This window comes from Pistacia vera, unplaced genomic scaffold (genome assembly GCF_008641045.1).
Source record: "Pistacia vera cultivar Batoury unplaced genomic scaffold, PisVer_v2 Contig406, whole genome shotgun sequence".
Classification (NCBI taxonomy): Eukaryota; Viridiplantae; Streptophyta; class Magnoliopsida; order Sapindales; family Anacardiaceae; genus Pistacia; species Pistacia vera.
Window position 1 is genome coordinate 1,101,777 of NW_022196231.1, and position 22,210 is coordinate 1,123,986.

General features: G+C 36.8%; 3 protein-coding genes and 2 pseudogenes across 3 annotated transcripts in view; all 5 read right to left on the reverse strand.

Annotated features, from left to right (window-relative positions):
* LOC116142234 (probable UDP-N-acetylglucosamine--peptide N-acetylglucosaminyltransferase SPINDLY) overlaps positions 1–8,858 on the reverse strand; it is a 21,840-nt gene extending 12,982 nt beyond the window's left edge. Inside the window, exons 1-9 of the mRNA XM_031427669.1 lie at positions 8,685–8,858; positions 8,335–8,539; positions 7,747–7,839; positions 7,568–7,669; positions 7,234–7,404; positions 7,062–7,150; positions 6,543–6,664; positions 6,168–6,349; positions 5,608–5,892 (exon numbers count right to left, since the gene is read on the reverse strand). Of these exons, the coding sequence (XP_031283529.1) occupies positions 5,608–5,892; positions 6,168–6,349; positions 6,543–6,664; positions 7,062–7,150; positions 7,234–7,404; positions 7,568–7,669; positions 7,747–7,839; positions 8,335–8,539; positions 8,685–8,845 (1,410 nt within the window). The 5' untranslated portion in view covers positions 8,846–8,858. The remainder of the gene's footprint in view (positions 1–5,607; positions 5,893–6,167; positions 6,350–6,542; positions 6,665–7,061; positions 7,151–7,233; positions 7,405–7,567; positions 7,670–7,746; positions 7,840–8,334; positions 8,540–8,684) is intronic.
* Positions 1–16,295, reverse strand: part of LOC116142233 (MA3 DOMAIN-CONTAINING TRANSLATION REGULATORY FACTOR 1-like) — a 20,996-nt gene extending 4,701 nt beyond the window's left edge. The window contains exon 1 of the mRNA XM_031427667.1: positions 16,258–16,295. The gene's annotated coding sequence lies outside the window, so the exon portion shown is untranslated. The remainder of the gene's footprint in view (positions 1–16,257) is intronic.
* Positions 3,884–5,551, reverse strand: LOC116142228 (annotated as a pseudogene).
* LOC116142286 lies at positions 12,277–16,278 on the reverse strand (annotated as a pseudogene).
* A 1,805-nt stretch (positions 16,296–18,100) lies between the features above and the next one.
* Positions 18,101–21,830, reverse strand: LOC116142249 (pentatricopeptide repeat-containing protein At5g50280, chloroplastic). Its single transcript, XM_031427691.1, has 2 exons — positions 20,886–21,830; positions 18,101–20,224 (listed from the first exon to the last, which is right to left on the reverse strand). The coding sequence occupies exons 1-2, from the start codon at positions 21,734–21,736 to the stop codon at positions 18,910–18,912; spliced, it is 2,166 nt and encodes a 721-aa protein (XP_031283551.1). The 5' UTR covers positions 21,737–21,830; the 3' UTR covers positions 18,101–18,909.
* Between the last annotated feature and the right edge of the window lie 380 nt (positions 21,831–22,210).

Here is a 22,210-nt window from a genome sequence, read left to right on the forward strand (position 1 = left end):
GTCATGAACAAGCAATTCTTTTTCACTATTGCTGAAGACTAAACACAGGCAAAGAGTGAATGCAACAAATTAAAAACGAAACTCACCGTTTTAAGACTGCTTACTTTTCTTCACGAGAAGAGTAGTCCCTTGACCAGGCTGATCCCATCCCCATCACCTCCATAATCAAGAGAGGAATCTAACCTACTAATTCTTGAGCGACATTTACCCAATTTGTTCAGTTTTTTACCTTCTCCTTCTGCTAAATCCGTCTCTTTTTGACTAGGATTACTATCCTCATTCATCAACCACGTTTAATGAAACAAGCGTATAAACACAAAAGTGCAATTTAGCCCCCTAATTTTTCTATTTTAAAATTTATACCTTCCGAGACTTGAATTAGATATCAAACATTAGAAATATTGAGAGGAACTGTAAAGAGGTGAAAATACTTAGAGAGGTCGGGAGCTGAGGGTTCGCCGTCGGTTTCCGTGGATAACGTTGAGGTCAGCTAAAACGAACACCTTAGGGGCTGAAGAGTGGTGGAGATATCATCTGTGGAGGTGCTACGGTTCCCACTTCTGCTTTTACGGGGAGTTTGGGTTCCATTTGTCCAGAATCCAGTGAACAGGATTGAGGAAACAGGTTTTGCTGTAAGTGTCCTAGCATTGGCCTATTGGGCTTAGACCTAAATTGAATTATATTAGGGCAAATAAAAATTAGTATAGAACTATAGATATTTTGATTTGACCATTTCAACCTTTAGTAAAGTATTATTCTTACTAAATGAAACAAATTGTAGTACTAACACTCACTAAGTCACTATTCTACTGTATCTCTTGGCTTCACAATAGAATTGATTATAACAGGAGTAAACAACTTTTCCCACCCAAGGTTTGCCTTAATGACACTTTCCACCCAAAAAGTTTCAAAATACCACTTCTATCCAAACGTTATTTCCTGTAAATACAATGATATTCATTGTAAAGACAAAATACCTCTCTCTTCGTTTCTCTTTTTAGCCTCCATGATACTAGAATCACCTCCACCTCCTCTCTTTCTGCTCCACCACCACACACCATCTAGTCTATTTTTTTTTAATCAATCAACCCACCATTCAATCAATTCCAATAATAGTAAAAAAAAAACAACTCCAAAATCCGACAAGGAGGTTCATCGCGTGTGCACAGGGGCAATGCGCACAGGTGTGGTTGTTGGAAATTGGCTGGACTTTCGATGCAATTGGTGGGCGTGGCTTAGAGCTTTAGAAATCGTGATAGGGGTCCCACAGCACGCGGAAAAATCAAATCCACCACACAAACACTTCTACAACTTCCAATTTCAAGAATCAACCTCCAAAATACCTAATTTCATCAAACGAGTAAAAACCCCAATTTTGCAAAGAAACAAACCCTAGAAAGGAAGGCAACAATCGGTGAGTGAGCGGTGTTGGTGTGGGGGGGTTTTGGAGAAGGGGTGCCGGTTAGAAGAATGTGGTGAGGGGGTGGTTTCAATGAAGGAATCGATTGAAATTGGCAAAACATGCGACCACAAAGTGGACTATAGCTAGCGATTAGGGAGAATAGGGGGGGAAAGATGGTTTCGTTCAGAAGGTTGAGGGAGTGTTTGGTGCACGAGGGCAGTTGTCGACGTCGAAAAGGGCCAATAAGCTAGGTTGGTTGCGAGGGATGGAGGATTTTGCGACAAAAGTTTGATTTTGGTAGATCTTGGCAATTTGTTGGGGAATGCTCAATGGATGAAAGGGATGAAGAAATCGATGGAAAACAGCACCAAAACGACTGGCGGCGATGCCGACTAAGGTGAGGTTATGCAAAAGATAAAGAGATTGAGTTGATTTGGGTGGTAGGGGGTGTTTTGTAAAGTAGGTAATTGACCACCACCCTTACTAAAACTCTTTGACCATCTATCCTTCTTCACAACGAAATTTACTAACATAACATACTTTGGGTAAAAAGTGATATTTTGAAATTTTTGGATAGAAAAGTGTTATGAAGGCAAACTGATGGGAACCTGGATGCTTAACACCAACACAACCCAAGCCAAGTAAATATACCCAAACAGAGCAATATTCCAACACAATTCGTAACAATGAAAAGGTTGTTAATAGGAATATACAGTAAAACCCTTTATAGTGATACTTATATAGGAATAAACTTACATAGTCATAAAAAATTTTTATCCCAATTTGACATAGTTTAAATAAGAAAAAATCCACATTGTAATAAGTTATAACTTTCTAATTCCGTTTTAAGGAAAATTGTCTCCACATAGTATAATTATCTGTATATTGCAAAAAAAAAATATTGTATGTTACATTAAAAAATTAAGAAAATAAAATATTATCTAAAGTTGTTTGAGATAATAATTTATACTTAGAGTTGTTATCACATCTTTTAACTTGCGGTACATTAACGCTAGCATGGGTATTTTCTTGTTAAAGTTAAAAAATTTCTGTTTTTCAAGCATGTTTAGAGCTTCTTGACATGAAACTTTTGTATTTATGTACTATCATCCTCAAATTATTTCTTTCTCTTCTTGTTTAATTGTAGAGATGATTTCTTCTTTTGTTAAGTAACATAACTTGTTACTTATTTGGATGATTAAGGAAGACATTAATAATTATTCGATTAGTGTAGTAAAGTTGTCGAATTGATCATTCAATCTACAATGACTCTTTGATTTCCTCATCTACTTCATTTGTAACTTGCAATTCATCAACATTGAGGGTTCTATTTTGTAATTGTTTAAACAATTGGCAATTGTGTGGCTTCACATCAATTGTCATGCAGTAACTGTCTTTACAATTCCAACAAGGACAGTTATCTTATTGGTTTCAAAACACGATCTTCTATCGTTTCAAAAGTAGGCAATTGAAACGCTTAATTAAACTCTAATATTATTAAAACATGAATTGAAATCCTAATATTGTATTACTAAAACATGAATTATGAAATAAGAAATTTTTTTAACTACACCTCTATTAAATTATAACCTCCTAATAGTAATAAAATTAGTATCCACCATTATGACTATGAAAATGTTTTACTGTACCTCTATATTGATTGATAAAGAAATGAATAACAATGGTAATAAAGAACAAGAAAGGAAACAATGGATGTAAAGATAACCTAGCAATTCGAGAAGCTAGAGGCCTCTCTTCTAATATCTAATTAAAAATTCTCTACCCTTTACAATTGTATCCCTCAATTTATACTTACAAACGTCACACCAATTCCATGTATTGTCACTGGATAACCAACTCTGACTTACACACACCATGCTATTTGCTCCTTTTTCCTTTTGTAAATTTGAGTTGGATGAGTTGGGTGAAGAGGTCTTATCACAAACCTTGGGTGTGAAAAAGTCGTTTATCTCTATATAGATTTAACATTGATCTTTTATTTATGAATGTTAAGTGAGGAGTTGTAATTTATCCTATCTAAATAAGATCACATTAATTTCCAAATCGAATCTAATTAAATATTTACCATGATTATCAATTTCACCAGAAGAAATGATTCATACCAAAATCGTCTAACCAAAGGACAAAAATAACAGTGGAAAAAGAGCCGAGATATTTGAAAATAGAAATAATAATGTGTCTTAACATCATATAGCGGATGTCTCAGGAATCAATCAATAACGCCCATTTTCTAAAAATCTAAATCAACATAATACTTCTTGAACTGACATGATCCTAAAGCACCAACTTTATACACTGGATGGGATCACAAGAATCTCCATCGGATGATCACCAAAAAAAGAAAAACATCTGAAGGAATCCAACTATCCCATATCACTTACCTATCCACCTTTCAACTTCATTAACGGTACAAGAGTAATCGTAATGGGAAACACATCCAAGAGAGATACAAATGGGAGATTAATCTTCTCTTCTCAAGTTGCTGCCACTGTGATGGGCGAAGCAATCTGCGGCCAATGAACCAAATGAAAACAGCAGCCACCCTTTCTTCTGGGCATACTCAACATAGAAACTGAATTTCTCCTTTGCATTGGAATGTCAAGGGCCAGATCATCGAGACCATCCTTGATCCTGGTAAACCCTTTCGTCATCTGATTGATAGTGATTAACCCTTCACTGAAGCATTCCTGCAACAGGTCAAGCATCCTATCATTCTTCTTCTCCATAGCCATAAACTAGCGCTTCTTCACCACCTCATGGTTGAAAAAAGGCATCCAAGATCACGGATACACTGGCAAGCTTACTACAACGCCCCCACTTTCATACTTTCTAGGAGCTTCATTATCTGCCTTTGCATCCCACAGCCCAGCCAGTCCCACCTCCCCAGCACCGAAGGATCCTCTCACCAGCATGACGGGCAGCAATGAGTGATCGAGCCATATGCACAGTCTCACTCCACTACAATTTGGTGGCAACTGCTGCCATCTCTTCTAAATTAGAGGAGCCAGGACACTCATCAATCACGGCCCTCGCCAGAAAAAGAGCAAGCTCATTTGAAGCATCCAGAATGTCTAATGCTGTATCTTCTGCAGATTCGAGGAGCAAGACAAAGCCATTTACAATATCTTCAGTTGAAAAGATCTCAATGTGAAGAGCAAAGCAAAACTGATGCCATTTTTCTCTCTATTCTTTCTGTCCATAGCAAGGGTGATCAGCTTCTTCAGGAATATTGGGTTCAATTCAGGAGCCCCCAGATCTTCAAGACTCGGATGAGTTCAGGAATGTCATCTGAAAGAAATACTCATGAATTATGGTCACGACTTCTTCCTTGTACCGCCTTACCTTTTCACTTTCTTTTTGTACATTTCCATCTTCACCTGACGATTTCGGAAAGAAGCATCAAGCCATCCTTCAGAGATGGCTATGGGAATAAGCGATTGGAACAGGTTTTGCAGACGGAATGTCAAGAGCAAGGTCATTGAGACTCTCTTCTAACCTAGCAAACCCTTTTCCCATTTGAACTGAAATAATCAGGCCTTCCTCAGCAGCTTCCTTCAACACATTAATATAAGCGGCTCAGCTGTTTCGAATCTCATGGCAAGAACCAAAGCCCTTTTCACCACTTCATGATGGAAGAATGAAACGCCAATCCCTTATGCACCTACATGCTTCAACAGTATCACCACTCTCTACATATTCCCTCAACAGATCAGCAATCTTTTTCTCACTTCTTAACAGTGATGTGAGTGCTACCTCCCCACCTCCTCTCCACAAGTTCAGCTGATGTGGAGCCGAGAGGTAGCTCTTTTCTGCAGTTTGGATAACCTGAAATCCCTTGGAGGATTCAGGAAGTGTCTTCTTTGCTCTTGGGAGGAAAGCCGGAGGAAGAATATCATCAACCACAGCACGAGCTACAATAAAGCAAGGATAGCAACTGCATCTAGTTGTGACAGCAAGGTCATCAGCAGATCAAGAAGAATGACAAAGCATCCTATCTGAGCTGGGTATAAAACATGCAATATATATACTAAAAAAGAATCATGTGAAATAATGTGTTACGTATCCAATCAGCCAAGGGTCCTACAACAGTTTCAAATTTCTTGCACCAGCAGACCCAAAGATGTTCATTCAGGTCCTATTCACATAATTTTCAGAATGATTCTGGTAAAAAAAAAAAAAAGTACCTGCTTTAAACTGTATATAGCACGCCCTTCCATCTCCATCAAGTCATTTTGCTCTGTTTCAAAAGCAGCCGCAATCTCATGATGAGCTTTATGAACTGTTGCAAGTCCAGCCCATGCAATGGGAGGGTCTATCTGAACAGTATCTCCCTCTCTTAATATGGAAGCCATTTCGTTCCCTGCCCAGGAAAGCTGGTCACTAGGTTCTTGAGATCTTTCAGCATCCTTGATACGGTGGACTGCAACTGCATAACGAGTAGACATACAATTGGGCTCTAGTTTTGCTGCCTACAGAGCAATATCATAGTAAGTGAAAATTGCTTAAGCTTAGTAAACACAAAGTTAAGTGAGTTGCAAAACCTATTCACATACAGTGTATGCATCAAATACTAAAACAATAATAAGTTTCACAATTAAAAATGCTTAACATTCAACTTGGAGCATTGAATACTTTTTGTCTAGAAAAAACAAAGATGAAAACTATTCCATCAAATGTTGAAGGAAACAAACAAACAACCTCAAAAAAGAGGCTATAAATGATTGTAGCAAAGAGCCGTGAGCACCTTCTCCAAGCACTTGCCAGAACTTCTGTGGTCACCAGTCATATAATATGCATTAGCTAGATTTGCCCATATATGTGCTGCTTTGGGATCCACTTTTAATGCTGCTAGCAAACACTCCTTTGCAACATTAACAGCTGCAACCTGATCCGAACAAGCACTTTCACCAGCATTTGCACCAGCTCCTGACAATTAACAAGAATGCATAGCAAAATAGGTTAGTTTAACAAACTAATAACAACAACAAAGACGAAGCAAATTCTAGAAGAAACTTAATTACATCATCAACCACAATCTTCAAAATGTTTCCACTGAGCTTTATGACAATGAGGTCAACAGAATTCATGAAACATGGAATTAAAACTATATAAAACATACCTGCAACAACTGAACCATATTTACACAAAAGAAGGGCGGCATAGTTGATTAAGGCAGCAGGATGATTTTGATCTTTTAGTATCAGATCTTGAAAACATTTTTCTGTTAGCTCCAAATTTCCACTGGAAGATAGAAACAAGAAAACATCAAGGAAGAAACCCAACAGAAACTTTATTCTATTGTCTCCCAAACTACAGATAATCTGAAAAGGTTGCATTACTGGAGAAGCTAAGTAAAAGGCATAATATATTGATAAACTCATGTGTACCATAACCACAAAGCAAATTGGATAACCATGACTGAGGAATCATGCTTCTTCACATAAAGTCAGTCCATAGTACAAGTATTACCATTTTATCAAGTGAAAAATATTTAGAAACTTTCCAGTGATTTAATGACAAATTGAAGCTTCTATAAGGGAGATAAACATGCTTCATAAATGTGAAGTTCACACGATGAAAATTTTTTTACCACAGTACACACGTTTGAAGTAGATAAGCTAACAGTGCAATTTTATACCTTTGAAGGTAAGCAATCCCAAGGTTTCCAAGGCAGTCATGGTTATTGGGGTCCAGAGCCAATAAAGATGATAAAACTGATATAGAACTCTGAACAACATAATAAAGTCAATATCAGAACATGAAATGTGAAAAACACGAATGTGAACAATAACAACAATTACATAATATACCTGCAGACGGCCAGTTTTTAGTAGTAACAACCCTAAGGTATTCCATAAAACTGCCTGCCTTATATCTGATTGCATTGAATCCTTCAGTTTGGAAAGAATTTCCTCAAGCTCTTCAGGTTCAAGTTCTTTATCCAAACTATTTTCCCCCGAACTACTTTCAAGTAGAATGCACTACACAGTGGATATAACATGTTATACAAATCAGCAACACCAGATACAATCATGTTACTTCTAATTTCAAAATTCAAAATAACAAAATAAGGAAGGGAACAAATTAACAGATAACAAACTTTACAGATGGAAATATACAGTAGATTAAAATAGATTACTGCACCTGTGCATGATGAATTTGGACCAATGAAAGCAAATCTGGCCTAGCAATTTCTGCCTCACAGCGGAGAAGAATCTCTTCTGCCTTCTCATATGCCAATATAGCCTAAAAATATTCCAGTATTAAGTCAATGTAAAATTGATTTGACCAAAACAAAGAGAACGGTGATATTCAAAAGCTACCTTTTGAGGCTGACCTAACCTTTGATACATCAGGCCAAGCAGAAAATGAGCATGGGCATTTTTCGGCATTTTCCTCGCTACATGTACTAAGCCCTACTAGCATGTAAAGAATTTGAGAACATCAAATGGCATCATCAGTATTCTAAAGAATGTATGACAAACTATAAGGATGAAGAAAATATAGCCTATCCAACACAATTACCTTACTCAAAGATAAGTGGAATAGATTATCCAATAACTATACAAATATTGAGTTATGTAGTCAAACAGAAAATAAGATCAAAAGAAGAAAGGTTTGGTGTAAACGGTGTTTCAAGAAAGCGGACACAGTGACTTCAAATCTATTTAAAATTCATGGGTCGATAAACCTTCTACTAACAAACCGGTAAACGACTAGATGCACCATCATATATTTTTCATCTCCATAAAATATCCAAATTACATCTCTAAGACATAAAAAGCAGAATCAAAAGAAGCACACACAAACTATCAGAGACAAAGTCATGAACAAGCAATTTCTTTTGTCACTATTGCTGAAGACTAAACACAGGCAAAGAGTGAATGCAACAAATTAAAAACGAAACTCACCGTTTTAAGACTGCTTACTTTTTCTTCACGAGAAGAGGTAGTCCCTTGACCAGGCTGATCCCCATCCCCATCACCTCCATAATCAAGAGAGGAATCTAACCTACTAATTCTTGAGCGACATTTACCCAATTTGTTCAGTTTTTTACCTTCTCCTTCTGCTAAATCCGTCTCTTTTTGACTAGGATTACTATCCTCATTCATCAACCTACGTTTAATGAAAACAAGCGTATAAACACAAAAGTGCAAGTTAGCCCCCTAATTTTTCTATTTTAAAATTTATACCTTCCGAGACTTGAATTAGATATCAAACATTAGAAATATTGAGAGGAACTGTAAAAGAGTGAAATTACTTAGAGAGGTCGGGAGCTGAGGGTTCGCCGTCGGTTTCCGGTGGATTAACGTTGAGGTCAGCTAAAACGAACACCTTAGGGGGCTGAAGAGTGGTGGAGATATCATCTGTGGAGGTGTCTACGGTTCCCACTTCTGCTTTTACGGGGAGTTTGGGTTCCATTTGTCCAGAATCCAGTGATACAGGATTGAGGAACAAGGTTTTGCTGTAAGTGTCCTAGCATTGGCCTATTGGGCTTAGACCTAAATTGAATTATATTAGGGCAAATAAAAATTAGTATAGAACTATAGATATTTTGATTTGACCATTTCAACCTTTAGTAAAGTATTTGATTCTTACTAAATGAAACCAAATTGTAGTACTAACACTCACTAAGTCACTATTCTACTGTATCTCTTGGCTTCACAATTAGGAATTGATTATAACAGGAGTAAACAACTTTTTCCCACCCAAGGTTTGCCTTAATGACACTTTCCCACCCAAAAAGTTTCAAAATACCACTTTACTATCCAAACGTTATTTTCCGTTAAATACAATGATATTCATTGTAAAGACAAAAATACCCTTCTCTCTTCGTCTTCTCTTTTTAGCCTCCATGATAGCTAGAATCACCTCTACCTCCTCCTCTTTCTGCTCCACCACCACCACCATCTAGTCTATTTTTTTTAATCAATCAACCCACCATTCAATCAATTCCAATCAATAGTAAAAAAAAAAAACAACTCTCCAAAATCCGACAATGGAGGTTCATCGGCGTGTGCACAGGGGCAATCGCACAGGTGTGGGTTGTTGGAAATTGGCTTGGGACTTTCGTCGAGCAATTGGTGGGCGTGGCTTAGAGCTTTAGAAATTCGTTGATAGGGGGTCGCCAGCAGCCGGAAAAATCAAATCCACACACACAAAACACTTCTACAACTTCCAATTTCAAGAATCAACCTCCAAAATACCCTAATTTCATCAAACGAGTAAAAACCCCAATTTTGCAAAGAAACAAACCCTAGAAAGGAAGGCAACAATCGGTGAGTGAGCGGTGTTGGGGTTGTTGGGGGGGTTTTGGAGAAGGGGTGCCGGTTAGAAGAATGATGGTGAGGGGGGTGGTTTCCAATGAAGGAATCGATTGAAACTGGCAAAAATCATGCGACCACAATAGTGGACTATAGCTAGCGATTAGCGGGATGAATAGGGAGGGGAAAAGATGGGTTTCGTTCAGAAGGTTGAGGGGAGTGTTTTGGTGGCATCGAGGGCAGTTGTCGACGTCGAAAAAGGGCCAATAAGGCCTAGGTTGGTTGCAGAGGGATGGAGGATTTTGCGGACAAAAGTTTGATTTTGGTCAGATCTTGGGCAGATTTGTTGGGGAATGGCTCAATGGATGAAAGGGATGAAGAAATCGATGGAAAACAGCACCAAAACGACTGGCGGCGATGCCGACTAAGGTGAGGTTATGCAAAAGATAAAGAGATTGAGTTGATTTGGGTGGTAGGGGGGTTTTGTAAAGTAGGTTAATTGACCATCCTACCCTTACTTAAAACATACTTTTGACCATCATATCCTTCTTCACAACGAAATTTACTAACATAACTATACTTTGGGTAATAAAGTGATATTTTGAAATTTTTTGGATAGAAAAGTGTTATGAAGGCAAACTGATGGGAACCTGGATGCTTAACACTCAACACAACCCAAGCCAAGTATAATATACCCAAACAGAGCAATATTCCAACACAATTCAGTAACAATTGAAAAGGTTGTTAATAGGAATATACAGTAAAACCTCTTTATAGTGATACTCTATATAGGAATAAACTTTACATAGTCATAAAAAATTTTATTCCCAATTTGACATAGTTATAAATAAGAATAAACTCCACATTGTAATAAGTTATAATCTTTCTAATTCCCGTTTTAAGGAAAATTGTCTCCACATAGTAATAATTATCTGTATATTGCAAAAAAAAAAATATTGTATGTTACATTAAAAATTTAAGATAAAATAAAATATTTATCTAAAGTTGTTTGAGATAATAATTTATACTTTAGAGTTGTTATCACATCTTTTAACTTGCAGGTACATTACTCGCTAGCATGGGTATTTTCTTGTTAAAGTTAAAACATTTCTAGTTTTTCAAGCATGTTTAGAGCTTCTTGACATGAAACTTTTTGTATTTATGTACTATCATCCTCATAATTATTTCTTTTCTCTTCTTGTTTAATTGTAGAGATGATTTCTTCTTTTGTTAAAGTATACATAACTTGTTACTTATTTGGATGATTAAGGAAGACATTAATAATTATTCGATTAGTGTAGTAAAGTTGTCGAATTTGATCATTCAATTCTACAATGACTCTTTGATTCTCCTCATCTACTTCATTTGTAACTTGCAATTCATCAACATTGAGGGTTCTAATTTTGTAATGTTTTAAACAATTGGCAATTGTTTGTGGCTTCACATCAATTGTCATGCAGTAACTGTCTTTACAATTCCATCAAGGACAGTTATCTTTATTGGTTTCAAAACACGATCTTCTATCCGTTTCAAAAGTAGGCAATTGAAACGCTTAATTGAAACTCTAATATTATTAAAACATGAATTGAAATCCTAATATTGTATTACTAAAACATGAATTATGAAATAAGAAATTTTTTTAACTACACCTCTATTAAATTATAACCTCCTAATAGTAATAAAATTAGTTAATCCCACCATTATGACTATGAAAATGTTTTACTGTACCTCTATATTGATTGATAAAAGAAATGAATAACAATGGTAATAAAGAACAAGAAAGGAAACAATGAATGTAAAGATAACCTAGCAATTCGAGAAGCTAGAGGCCTCTCTTCTAATATCTAATTAAAATATTCTCTACCCTTTACAATTGTTATCCCTCAATTTATACTTACAAACGTCACACCAATTCCATTGTTATTGTCACGTGGATAACCAACTCTGACTTACACACCATGCTATTTGTCCTTTTTTTTCCTTTTGTAAATTTGAGTTGGATGAGTTGGGGTGAAGAGGTCTTATCACAAACCTTGGGTGTGAAAAAGTCGTTTACTCTATAATAGAATTTAACATTGATCTTTTTATTTATGAATGTTAAATTTTGAGGAGTTGTAAATTTATCCTATCTAACTAAGATCACATTAATTTCCACAATCATAAATTTACCATGATTATCAATTTCACCAGAAGAAATGATTCATACCAAAATCGTCTAACCAAAGGACAAAAAATAACAGTGGAAAAAGAGCCGAGATATTTGAAAATAGAAATAATAATGTCGTCTTAACATCATATAGCGGATGTCTCAGGAATATCATATCATACCGCCCATTTTCTAAAAATCTAAATCAACATAATACTTCTTGATACTGACATGATCCTAAAGCACCAACTTTATACACTGGATGGGATCACAAGAATCTCCATCGGATGATCACCAAAAAAAGAAAACATCTGAAGGAATCCAACTATCCCATATCATCTACACTATCCACCTTTCAACTTCCATTTAACGGTACAAGAGGTAATCGTAATGGGCAACAAACATCCAAGAGAGATACAAATGGGAGATATAATCTTCTCTTCTCAAGTTGCTGCCACTGTGATGGGCGAAGCATCTGCGGCCAATGAACCAAATGAACACAGCAGCCACCCTTTCTTCTGGGCATACTCAACATAGAAACTGAATTTCTCCTTTGCATTGGAATGTCAAGGGCCAGATCATCGAGACCATCCTTGATCCTGGTAAACCCTTTCGTCATCTGATTGATAGTGATTAACCCTTCACTGAAGCATTCCTGCAACAGGTCAAGCATCCTATCATTTCTTCTCCATAGCCATAACTAGCGCCTTCTCACCACCTCATGGTTGAAAAAAGGCATTCCAAGATCACGGATACACTGGCAAGCTTCACCTACAACGCCCCCACTTCTACTCTTCTAGGAGCTTCATTACTTGTCCTTTGCATCCTCCACAGCCCAGCCAGTCCCACCTCCCCAGCACCGAAGGATCCTCTCACCAGCATGACGGGCAGCAATGAGTGATCGAGCCATATGCACAGTCTCACTCCCACTACAATTTGGTGGCAACTTGCTGCCAATCTCTTCTAAATTCAGAGGAGCCAGGACTCATCAATCACGCCCTCGCCAGAAAAAGAGCAAGCTCATTTGAAGCATCCAGAATGTCTAAGCTGTATCTTCTGCAGATTCGAGGAGCAAGACAAAGCCATTTACAATATCTTCAGTTGAAAAGATCTCAATGTGAAGAGCAGAAAGCAAAACTGATGCCATTTCTTCTCTCTATTCTTTCTGTCCATAGCAAGGGTGATCAGCTTCTTCAGGAATATTGGGTTCAATTCAGGAGCCCCAGATCTTCAAGACTCCGGATGAGTTCAGGAATGTCATCTGAAAGAAAATACTCATGAATTATGGTCACGACTTCTTCCTTGTACCGCCTTACCTTTCACTTTCTTTTGTACATTTCCATCTTCACCTGACGATTTGTGAAAGAAGCATCAAGCCATCCTTCAGAGATGGCTATGGGAATAAGCGATTGGAACAAGGTTTTTGCAGACGGAATGTCAAGAGCAAGGTCATTGAGACTCTCTTTAACCTAGCAAACCCTTTTCCCATTTGACTGGAACTAATCAGGCCTTCTCAGCAGCTTCCTTCAACAACTTAATATAAGCGGCTCAGCTGTTCGAATCTCCATGGCAAGAACCAAAGCCCTTTTCACCACTTCATGATGGAAGAATGAAACGCCCAACTCCTTATGCACCTACATGCTTCAACAGTATCACCACTCTCTACATATTCCCTCAACAGATCAGCAATCTTTTTCTTCACTTCTTAACAGTGATGTGAGTGCTACCTCCACCTCCTCCACAAGTTCAGCTGATGTGGAGCCGAGAGGTAGCTCTTTTCTGCAGTTTGGATAACCTGAAATCCCTTGGAGGATTCAGGAAGTGTCTTCTTTGCTCTTGTGAGGAAAGCCGGAGGAAGAATATCATCAAACACAGCACGAGCTACAAATAAAGCAAGGATAGCAACTGCATCTAGTATGTCGACAGCAAGGTCATCAGCAGATCAAGAAGAATGACAAAGCCATCCCTAATCTGAGCTGGGCTAATAAAAATCAGCATATAAGCTGAAAGCAGAACTGAAGCCATTTCTTTCTCCTTACATGCCTATCCATGGCCATGGAAACGAGCCGCTTTATGAAATAAGGATGATATTCATTGGAGCCAAGTTCTCTAAGGTCAGATGCAGCCCCCTCCACATCACCAGCACTGAAGTATTCCTCTATGATGGTAACAACAGCTTTTTTGTAATCATCCAAGGGGTCTGAGATGGTTGCTCCACAAGTTGATATGGTTCCATTAAAATGAAGGATAAAAGAAGAGAAATATATGATTAACAACAAATCATCAATGAAAATCTTTTATGGTGAGTAAAACAGGTAAAATCCATTCCACTAACTAGTTACCAGCACACAAACATGCTAAAAAATACTAAAAGACTAAATTCCTAGTACTAATTGAAAAAACATTAATAAAGAAATGATAAATCAGTAAGAAAAAAACAATTACCTCTCCACTGTCATAGTTAGGGTCATTCCTGTCTATATGAGAATCCACATTAGTGTCAAGAAGTTTGCCCCACGTTCCCTTGCCACAGCACCATCTGTATCCATAAGCCAAAAAGTTCAGGAGCCAATCAACATCAAATGAATAGGAAATGCTCCATTTGAGCTAGAACATTCATGGATGCTACCAATACAAGTAAATAAGGAGGCATAAAAAAAATAATAATAAAAAAGCAAACCAGCACCATTCACCATCATCCAGTAAAGTTTGGGTTAGCATAGGAAAAGAAGTCCAACCATACATATATTGACATACGTAAAGTGTGATTTCTAACTACTCTCTTGCTTGACAATGAAAGATTATATAAACCACATAGTCAATTACTGTAAACAGCACACGGTTTGTTTTCTGCAGCTTCACAGCACTTAAAAGTATTTTTCTTGTTAATGCACTACAAGACAAACTAACATCAGGCATTAGATAAAAACATTTAATCCAAAGAGAAACTGCCATGGAAAAAAGGGAAGCAAGAGAATTTATTTAAAAAAAAAAAAAAAGACAAGGAAAATTATAAACCTAGAAGTCTAGAAAGTATTATAGAGCAAAAAATAATTGAACCATATAAATTCTATTTGTTCCAACTAACAGTCAGCATGTAAAGTGTTATTACTTGAGAGAGGTACCTAGAAATTCATCAAGTTCGATAAACTAAAGATAATTGAGAAACATGCAAGATGTCCCAAGTAAATATGGGGAAAAAAATGATGTTTATAGTTGAAATCAGAATCACCAATCTAAGCCAGAAGATTATCTAAAGCCCTTCTCTCCGCACTACGACAGAGGAGACAGAATAATGAAACCACATGCAGAACCACTTACGAACACAGTTAAAACATTAAAATGACAGTTATCAATTTTTTTTCTTTTTTTTTTTTCTTTTATTCCAACCTTTATAAATGATCAACAGCCAAGTGCATGGAGCATCCTGAAACCCCACTAACACTAACACAGAAGAAAATAAAAAAATTGTTTTCATTAAGTGGAAGATGATGATTAACACTTGAATCGCATGCCAAAATCAAGACCAAGTCCATTAACTCTCCATATTATTGCTAAAAATTCATGAAAACATTCCCAAGTATCTGCTTCTACTAGATGTAGAGAATTAACTCTTTTTATTTTGTAGAGCAGCTGTACAGTCACATAAACTCTAATTAAGGTAGAAAGTACAGGGTCAAGTAAGCTTAAGCTTTCTCTCCATGGAACCCAAAAAAGAGAAAGAGAAAGAGAAAGCAGGTCCATTAGTAGGTCAAAAGACCACCAAACATTTCAGCCATAGAGTTCATGGCTTTTACAATTGATGCAACATAAATCTAAATTTAATTCCAAAATAACATGACCATATATCTTATTATTGTTGATAGTAAGATAAATCATTTCTATAGTTTGTATTTAGCTATATAATAAAATATAAACAAGCATAAAGAAAGACACCACACCAGCATCCCTGCACCACTTCAGAGGATAAAAAAGCCCCCAAATAAAATAAATAAATACCATAATCAATCATAAAGTGAGGGCGTTGCTTGTAGGCTTCTACTATGAGAAAATCTCTATAATATATTTCTAAATGTTATAACTAAACCTAACACATTTCAGTAAAGAAGATCCGACAGATACCGTTCCCATTCATGCATTCATCAAAATGACTAAATAATTAGAGTAAAAAGATAAATGGTTAAACTGGTTTAAATGCACTCACCCTTCTTCACGCGAACAAACTTTCCAGAGTGTGACCTACGCATATGCCTTACCGCAATTCCAGCAGTGGGTGCTTTACCAGCAAAAGGAACTTTCAACTGATGGTCAGACAGCAATGATGATGGAGACTTCGGAGACGATGATAAAATCTCGAAATTTTGGCTAGCAATTTTCAACATTTCCCTCTGCTCGTCAGTTAGAAATCCCTCATTTGACGCCATTTTCACTCACCAAACCTATATGAGTTAAATCTCTAAAGAATAACACAACATTAGATTGCCTCATTACAATATACATACAAGCCCTACAAATGCTACTTTAAAAAAATATATATATTAACTAATTAATAAATATTCAAAACTTAAACGGAAATAGCAGAAACGAAAAAACAATGCAGCGAATCACTGCAGTAAAAGCAGAAAGAAAACGGTGATATGATAAAATTAAAGAGAAGAGAAAGAAAACTATAACATATTTCTAGTTTAGTTTATTATAACAGTGCAGCGCCAACTGTTATTTTCTTGAAGCCAAAACAAAACAAAAACCTAGACTAAAAAACGAAAAGCAAGATAATAGATAAAAGAGAGAGTTTTGTGTACCAGTGTGTATACTCGAAGAAGACTGAATCCAGAACCCGAATACGACTCTTCTGTGCTTGGCCCGGATCTCGAGCCAAGACAGGAGGAGCAAATCGGATCTCCAAGTCGGACACTCCGACTCAAGCGTCAAATAAAAAAAGAGAGAACCAAATGAATACGAATCTTCCAATCACAAACCCTAGATCAATAAAAACAACGGTCCGATTCGGTGTAATTGCGGATCCAAATCCTAGTGTCTTAGTCTCAATCCGTATAACAAGAGTAAGAAAAAGAAGAGAAATGGATGCGGATGAAAGTGAGAGAGAGAATTAAGGGGTTTTTATATGGAGGCTACGGTTACGAGTACAGGTCATCATGGGGGTTTTAGGAATATTATCGGTTTAGGTGCCACGTGTCATCACAGCAACAGCCACTTTAATTGGTGTTACCGATCTTCTGCTTCCACCCGGCTGAACCTGTACTGTAGGGTGTAATGCATCTGATTTAGGGTTTTTCGTGAAGTGGAATTACGGAATTACCCTTGGAGAGAATGATGATTTAAATGTTTAAATATGAGTGGTAGAGTCCTTTAAGCAAAGGCTTTGGATTGGTGAATTTAGAGAATAGTTGTTTTCATATAATTATGCGAGTAACAATTTTACTTGCAACAACAAATCCTGTAATCATTCTTGTAAATAATTAAAAGAAATAAATATATATATAATTTAAACTAAGCTTTTTCACCACCTGTTATTGATAAGTTTTGATGACAATTAATAAGGTATTCTGAATAAGAATCAAAGAAAGTGGATGTGAAACGAATGCATGCATGAATATTGATGGTTGTAGCTGCAAGGGGTTGACCGACGGTTAAAGAGATTTGTTCCCTCCCCTTCTTTAAAAGTCTTGAGTTCAAACCTTAAGGTCATCTATCATAATAACAATGTGGTTTATCTGATTCTTTGCGTTTGTAAGGTGTTCAATAAACCCTAAAGATTAATTGAAGTATGTATAAACTGGCCAGACACCTCGGTTACCAAAAACAAAAAATTATTGATGGTGGTAGAGATGACAATTGTGAAACATTTAAAGAGATTTGAGGTTGTGGGGCAATTGCATTTTTTGTGGAGGTCAGATTACTAGAGAGAGAGTGTTTTCTTTCACATGTATTCAACAGTAGATCGTCATCAATTTTCATTCAGTTACAAAGAAAAGAATCAAAGAAGTTGGGGTTTAGTTAATGCATGTGAGTCCAAATTTGGTAGGGAAGGGTTGGGTATCATAAAACATAATTAAATCTTGTAATGAACAATTTGATGGTGTCACCAACATGGAGATGATAAGAAGAATTACTCAAGGGTCAAGCTCCACACTCCACCCGTCAAAAGAACAAATTATTAAACGTAAAAAACAAAAAAAGAGAGGTTGTGAAGATAGTAGATTAGGTCACACATGAGACAAGATGGAAAAATTTATCATAAAAACAGACATGTATAAACTGATACCACTGCATTAAAAAGTTTAAAGGATCTTTCGCAAAGAGGAGAAGCATGTGTGTCTGACTGTGACTTGGTGGGTTTGTGTTCCCCATGGCCGAATGTATATGAGAACGTTTTAGTGTAATTATTATAATAAACTTTGATCTAAATTGATGCTACCGCAATGCCTTTGGCCTCTGCAAGATGCATGCATCTCTTGATAATTCCTTGCAAAGGTTATTATACCGCCCTCCCCTTATTGCCCACTCTCTGAATATGGGGGGATTCAGGACTTCCATTTTTTTTTCCGTATTATACTAAAATCTGCCCTTAAAATCAAACATCAGAATTTGGTGCTTGTTTGTGGAAAGGCCAGATATCCCATGAAAGGTTCATGAATTACCCTAATCAATCAATTTACTACAACTTAAAGTCAACTAAAACTTTCTTAAAAGGTAAGCCAAGTCATATATTTCATATATGGGGATTAAGTGAACCAAAAGAATTTCTATATACATCAAAGCATAAATAGAACAATTACCTAAAGATTGCCAGGTTAGTGGTACAAATTCACAGCAGTCTATCTTCTGGTTCGGTAATGGATAGCAAAATTTTTCTGAAGCCTTTTGATGTTGATATGTTTCCTTCAATGGTTGAGAACTTTGAGATTATATCTTGGTAGAGAAGAATCATTCCAAAGGAAAAATTCAAACCATCCTAAGGACAAGCGTTACATAGCAAAATGATTTCTTTTAGAGAGAGCCAACTAGATCCACTGAGGTTTCTTATAATGATCTTCTCAAAGAATAGCATATAATTACTGTCCATCACGGGGTAGATCTTGAGTTCTTGGCTGCCTTTTCTTGTACTTCCAGAATTCGTCTTTCTTTCCCTTCCTCTTAGCTTTTACCATGCCCATTTTGCTATTAATTATACCAAGTATAGCACTCTTGTCCTTTCTGTTCTTTGTTGCAGCTTTCACATCCAAAATTGACCTTAGCTTTTCATACGACTTCACATCTGGGACCTGTCCGCTTTTTACCATCTTCTTGTGATAAAAAAAAGCCCTCTTAAAATCACGAACACGGACAAAGGCATAGATCATGGTGGAATAAGTAATTGAATCAGCTTTCAGATTGAGAGCTGCCATTTCTTTCAATAGCTGTGGCAACTTTGAGGTTTGCCCTCCTCGTCCATATGCATTAATCAGCATATTATATGTCATTAACGTGGGCGGCAAGCCATTCCTCCCAAATTCATAGACCACATCCCTTGCTTCAATGTACTGACCCTGTTTAGCAAATCCATCAAGCAGAATGTTAAATGTCACTCGAGTGCCTTCAATTCTTTCACTGATCATCAATTTCCATATTTTCATCAATGTTTCAGTGTCACCAGCACGCCTAAATGCATCCAGCAGTGCAGTGTAGGTTTCTATGGAAGGTTTAATACCTTCCTTTTTCATGTTTTCAAATGTGATATAAGCTTTCTCATGCCAGCCATTGACAGAATAAGCATGGATCAGTGCTGTATAAGAATGCGAAGTTGGCTTTATGCCAACTTTTTTCATCCTCAAGAAAGCATCAGCAGCCATATCACTCATCTTCCTCTGCCTACCATACGCACTGATAAGACATGTATATGATTTGGCATTTGGCTCCAATCCACTGTCCTGCATTTCTAACAGTAGCTTCTCAACAATCTCAGGCTGCATTCTTCTACTGTATGCATCCATAAGGATGTTAAAGGTGACAGAGGTAGGCATAACGCCTTTTGTTTTCATCTCATGGAAAAGACCTTCAGCTTCTTCAATTTGGTTGGATTTACAATAAGCATCCATAATAGTGTTATATACAATGGCATTTGAATAGATTCCTTTCTTCTCCATTTCCATATGGATAATAAGGGCTTCATTCTTGAGCCCCTCATCACAGAATGATTTTATCAGAGCACCCAGAACTTCTTCACTCCATTTGACTCCTTTTCTGTTCATCTTCTCAAAGAATTCCCATGCTTCTTTTGCGCTACGACCATTTTTTCTCATCACTGTTATCATTATGGAACACGTTACATGATCTGGACAGATATTATTTGTTTCCATTGTTTGGTACACCTCGCAAGCATCATCATACCTGATATAAGTTGACAGAAATCAGCAATGAGTTCTACCAAGCGTTTGAAAACAATTGTTAATATCATTACAAAACTTGGATTTTTTTTCTCTTCTATTTTTTTTTTTCAAACCATCCAAAAATCACTCCATTTACATTGATGAAAAGCATAATAATCAGGAGAAGTTGCAAGATACACTACTTAAGAATCAAGCTTCAGAAAAGCAAAGCAGTACACTTATCCCTATCTCCTGTGCTGAATAGAATATATGGACAGCTCTAAGCTCCTTCAAAGTAGTAGAGAACCACTATCAACAAAAAATCCCGACACTAGTTTTTCATGACATAAAAGAATGTAGGTGCTCCGAACTAATTTTGTGTATATTTGTCCATTAAATACAATTGAGCCAAAGGCCAGAAATTAAAGCAACAACATGCACAGTCTGAAAATCGCATAATTCAGTCTTGGGTGTAAATGAACTCATGCATAAGAAACTTATGATTATACTTCGATTAACTGATTGAAATTGTTTGGATATGTGTTCCACTACTCAAAGTTTGGATTTAGTTCTTCTCAAGTTTCATCAAATTCTTAATTCATATACACATGTTCAAAATCAACAAACCAGTATAACAAAAAAATAATAATAAACACACCACGAAGGTACCAAGAATCTCATACCTTCCACAAGAACAAAGTCCTGATATAGCAGCATTATAAACATGAACGTCTCTAAATTCCTTGCTTTGAGGCAAATTCTTAAACAAAATCATCAAGTGGTCTCCCCTTCTAGCCCTCCCCAATATTGGAAACAAAACAGAACAAGCGCGTGGCGACTCAAGCGAAGGTTCCTGCAATCTCATCCACTCATAAAAATACAAGCAACTCATCAAAAGACCTTCCTCTGCCATCAACCCCAACATTTGAACACACTCTCTTTTACTAACTCTTCCCTCATAACCCCCTAAGACTTCACCTAACGTGGAATTCTCCGGTAAATTCCTTGCAATTTGTAAAATTTCACCGACAGGACCATCGGGTGAAGACTCTGTATGTTGTTTTTCTTCTTTTGGAACGGAAAGGTCCTCGAAATCAGAATCAATAGGAGTTTCGGGTTGATTAATGGAATTGATATGGGGAGAGAGATGCCAAGAAGAGCGGCGGTTCTTTTGGAGAGACAGTTTGCCAAGGCGAGGTGGGTCTTGATTTGGGGTTTGAGTTTTGAAGAAATTGAGAATTGGATCGATGATGTCTTCTTCTTCTTCTTCTTCTTCATGTTCATGTTCATCTTCGAGTGGGTTTGACTTGGGGTTTGGTTGTTGTTCCTGTTCTTGGAGAAAAGGCAGGAAAATTTGAGGTGAAGAATGAGGAGTGGAAATGGGTGGGGTTGCACAGAGAGGTAAACAAGTTTTAAAGGGTTTGGAGTTTGAGAGGAGGAGGAAGAAGTGAGGTTTTGACAAGTGATGAGTGCAGTAATGGCGGTCAATTAAAGGTAATAAAGATGCCAAGCTTTGGTTTGACAAAGCAGACATGATTTTTTTTGGATAGAGGAAAGCAGAGTCCGAGACTCCGAGTGAAGACCACAACTCAAATATCAAATCAATTTTACGTCTCTCATATTTCTCCAACGGAAGTAATACTTATGCATTTATTCTTTCAGAAGTTTTCATTGTCTATTTTATTGCAATATCTACATTCTTAAAAAATGATATATTTTTTTTAAATACCATTTTTTAAAATGATATGGACTATAATTTAATTTTTTTTTAAATGATATAATAATAATACATAGCAAGGAGTTAAAGTCAACAAAATAAAAGAAATCAACGCTAAGCGGTCTTATAGCAAAAGAACAAATGAGTCTAATATGCCACTACTAAGCGGTCTGATAGCAAACGAACAAAGGAGTCCAATATAAGCTTTTGGCCGCTGACTTTAGAGTCTCAAAGGATTAATTGAGGTACGTATGAACTGGTTTACTTATATGTAATATTAGTTTTCATATA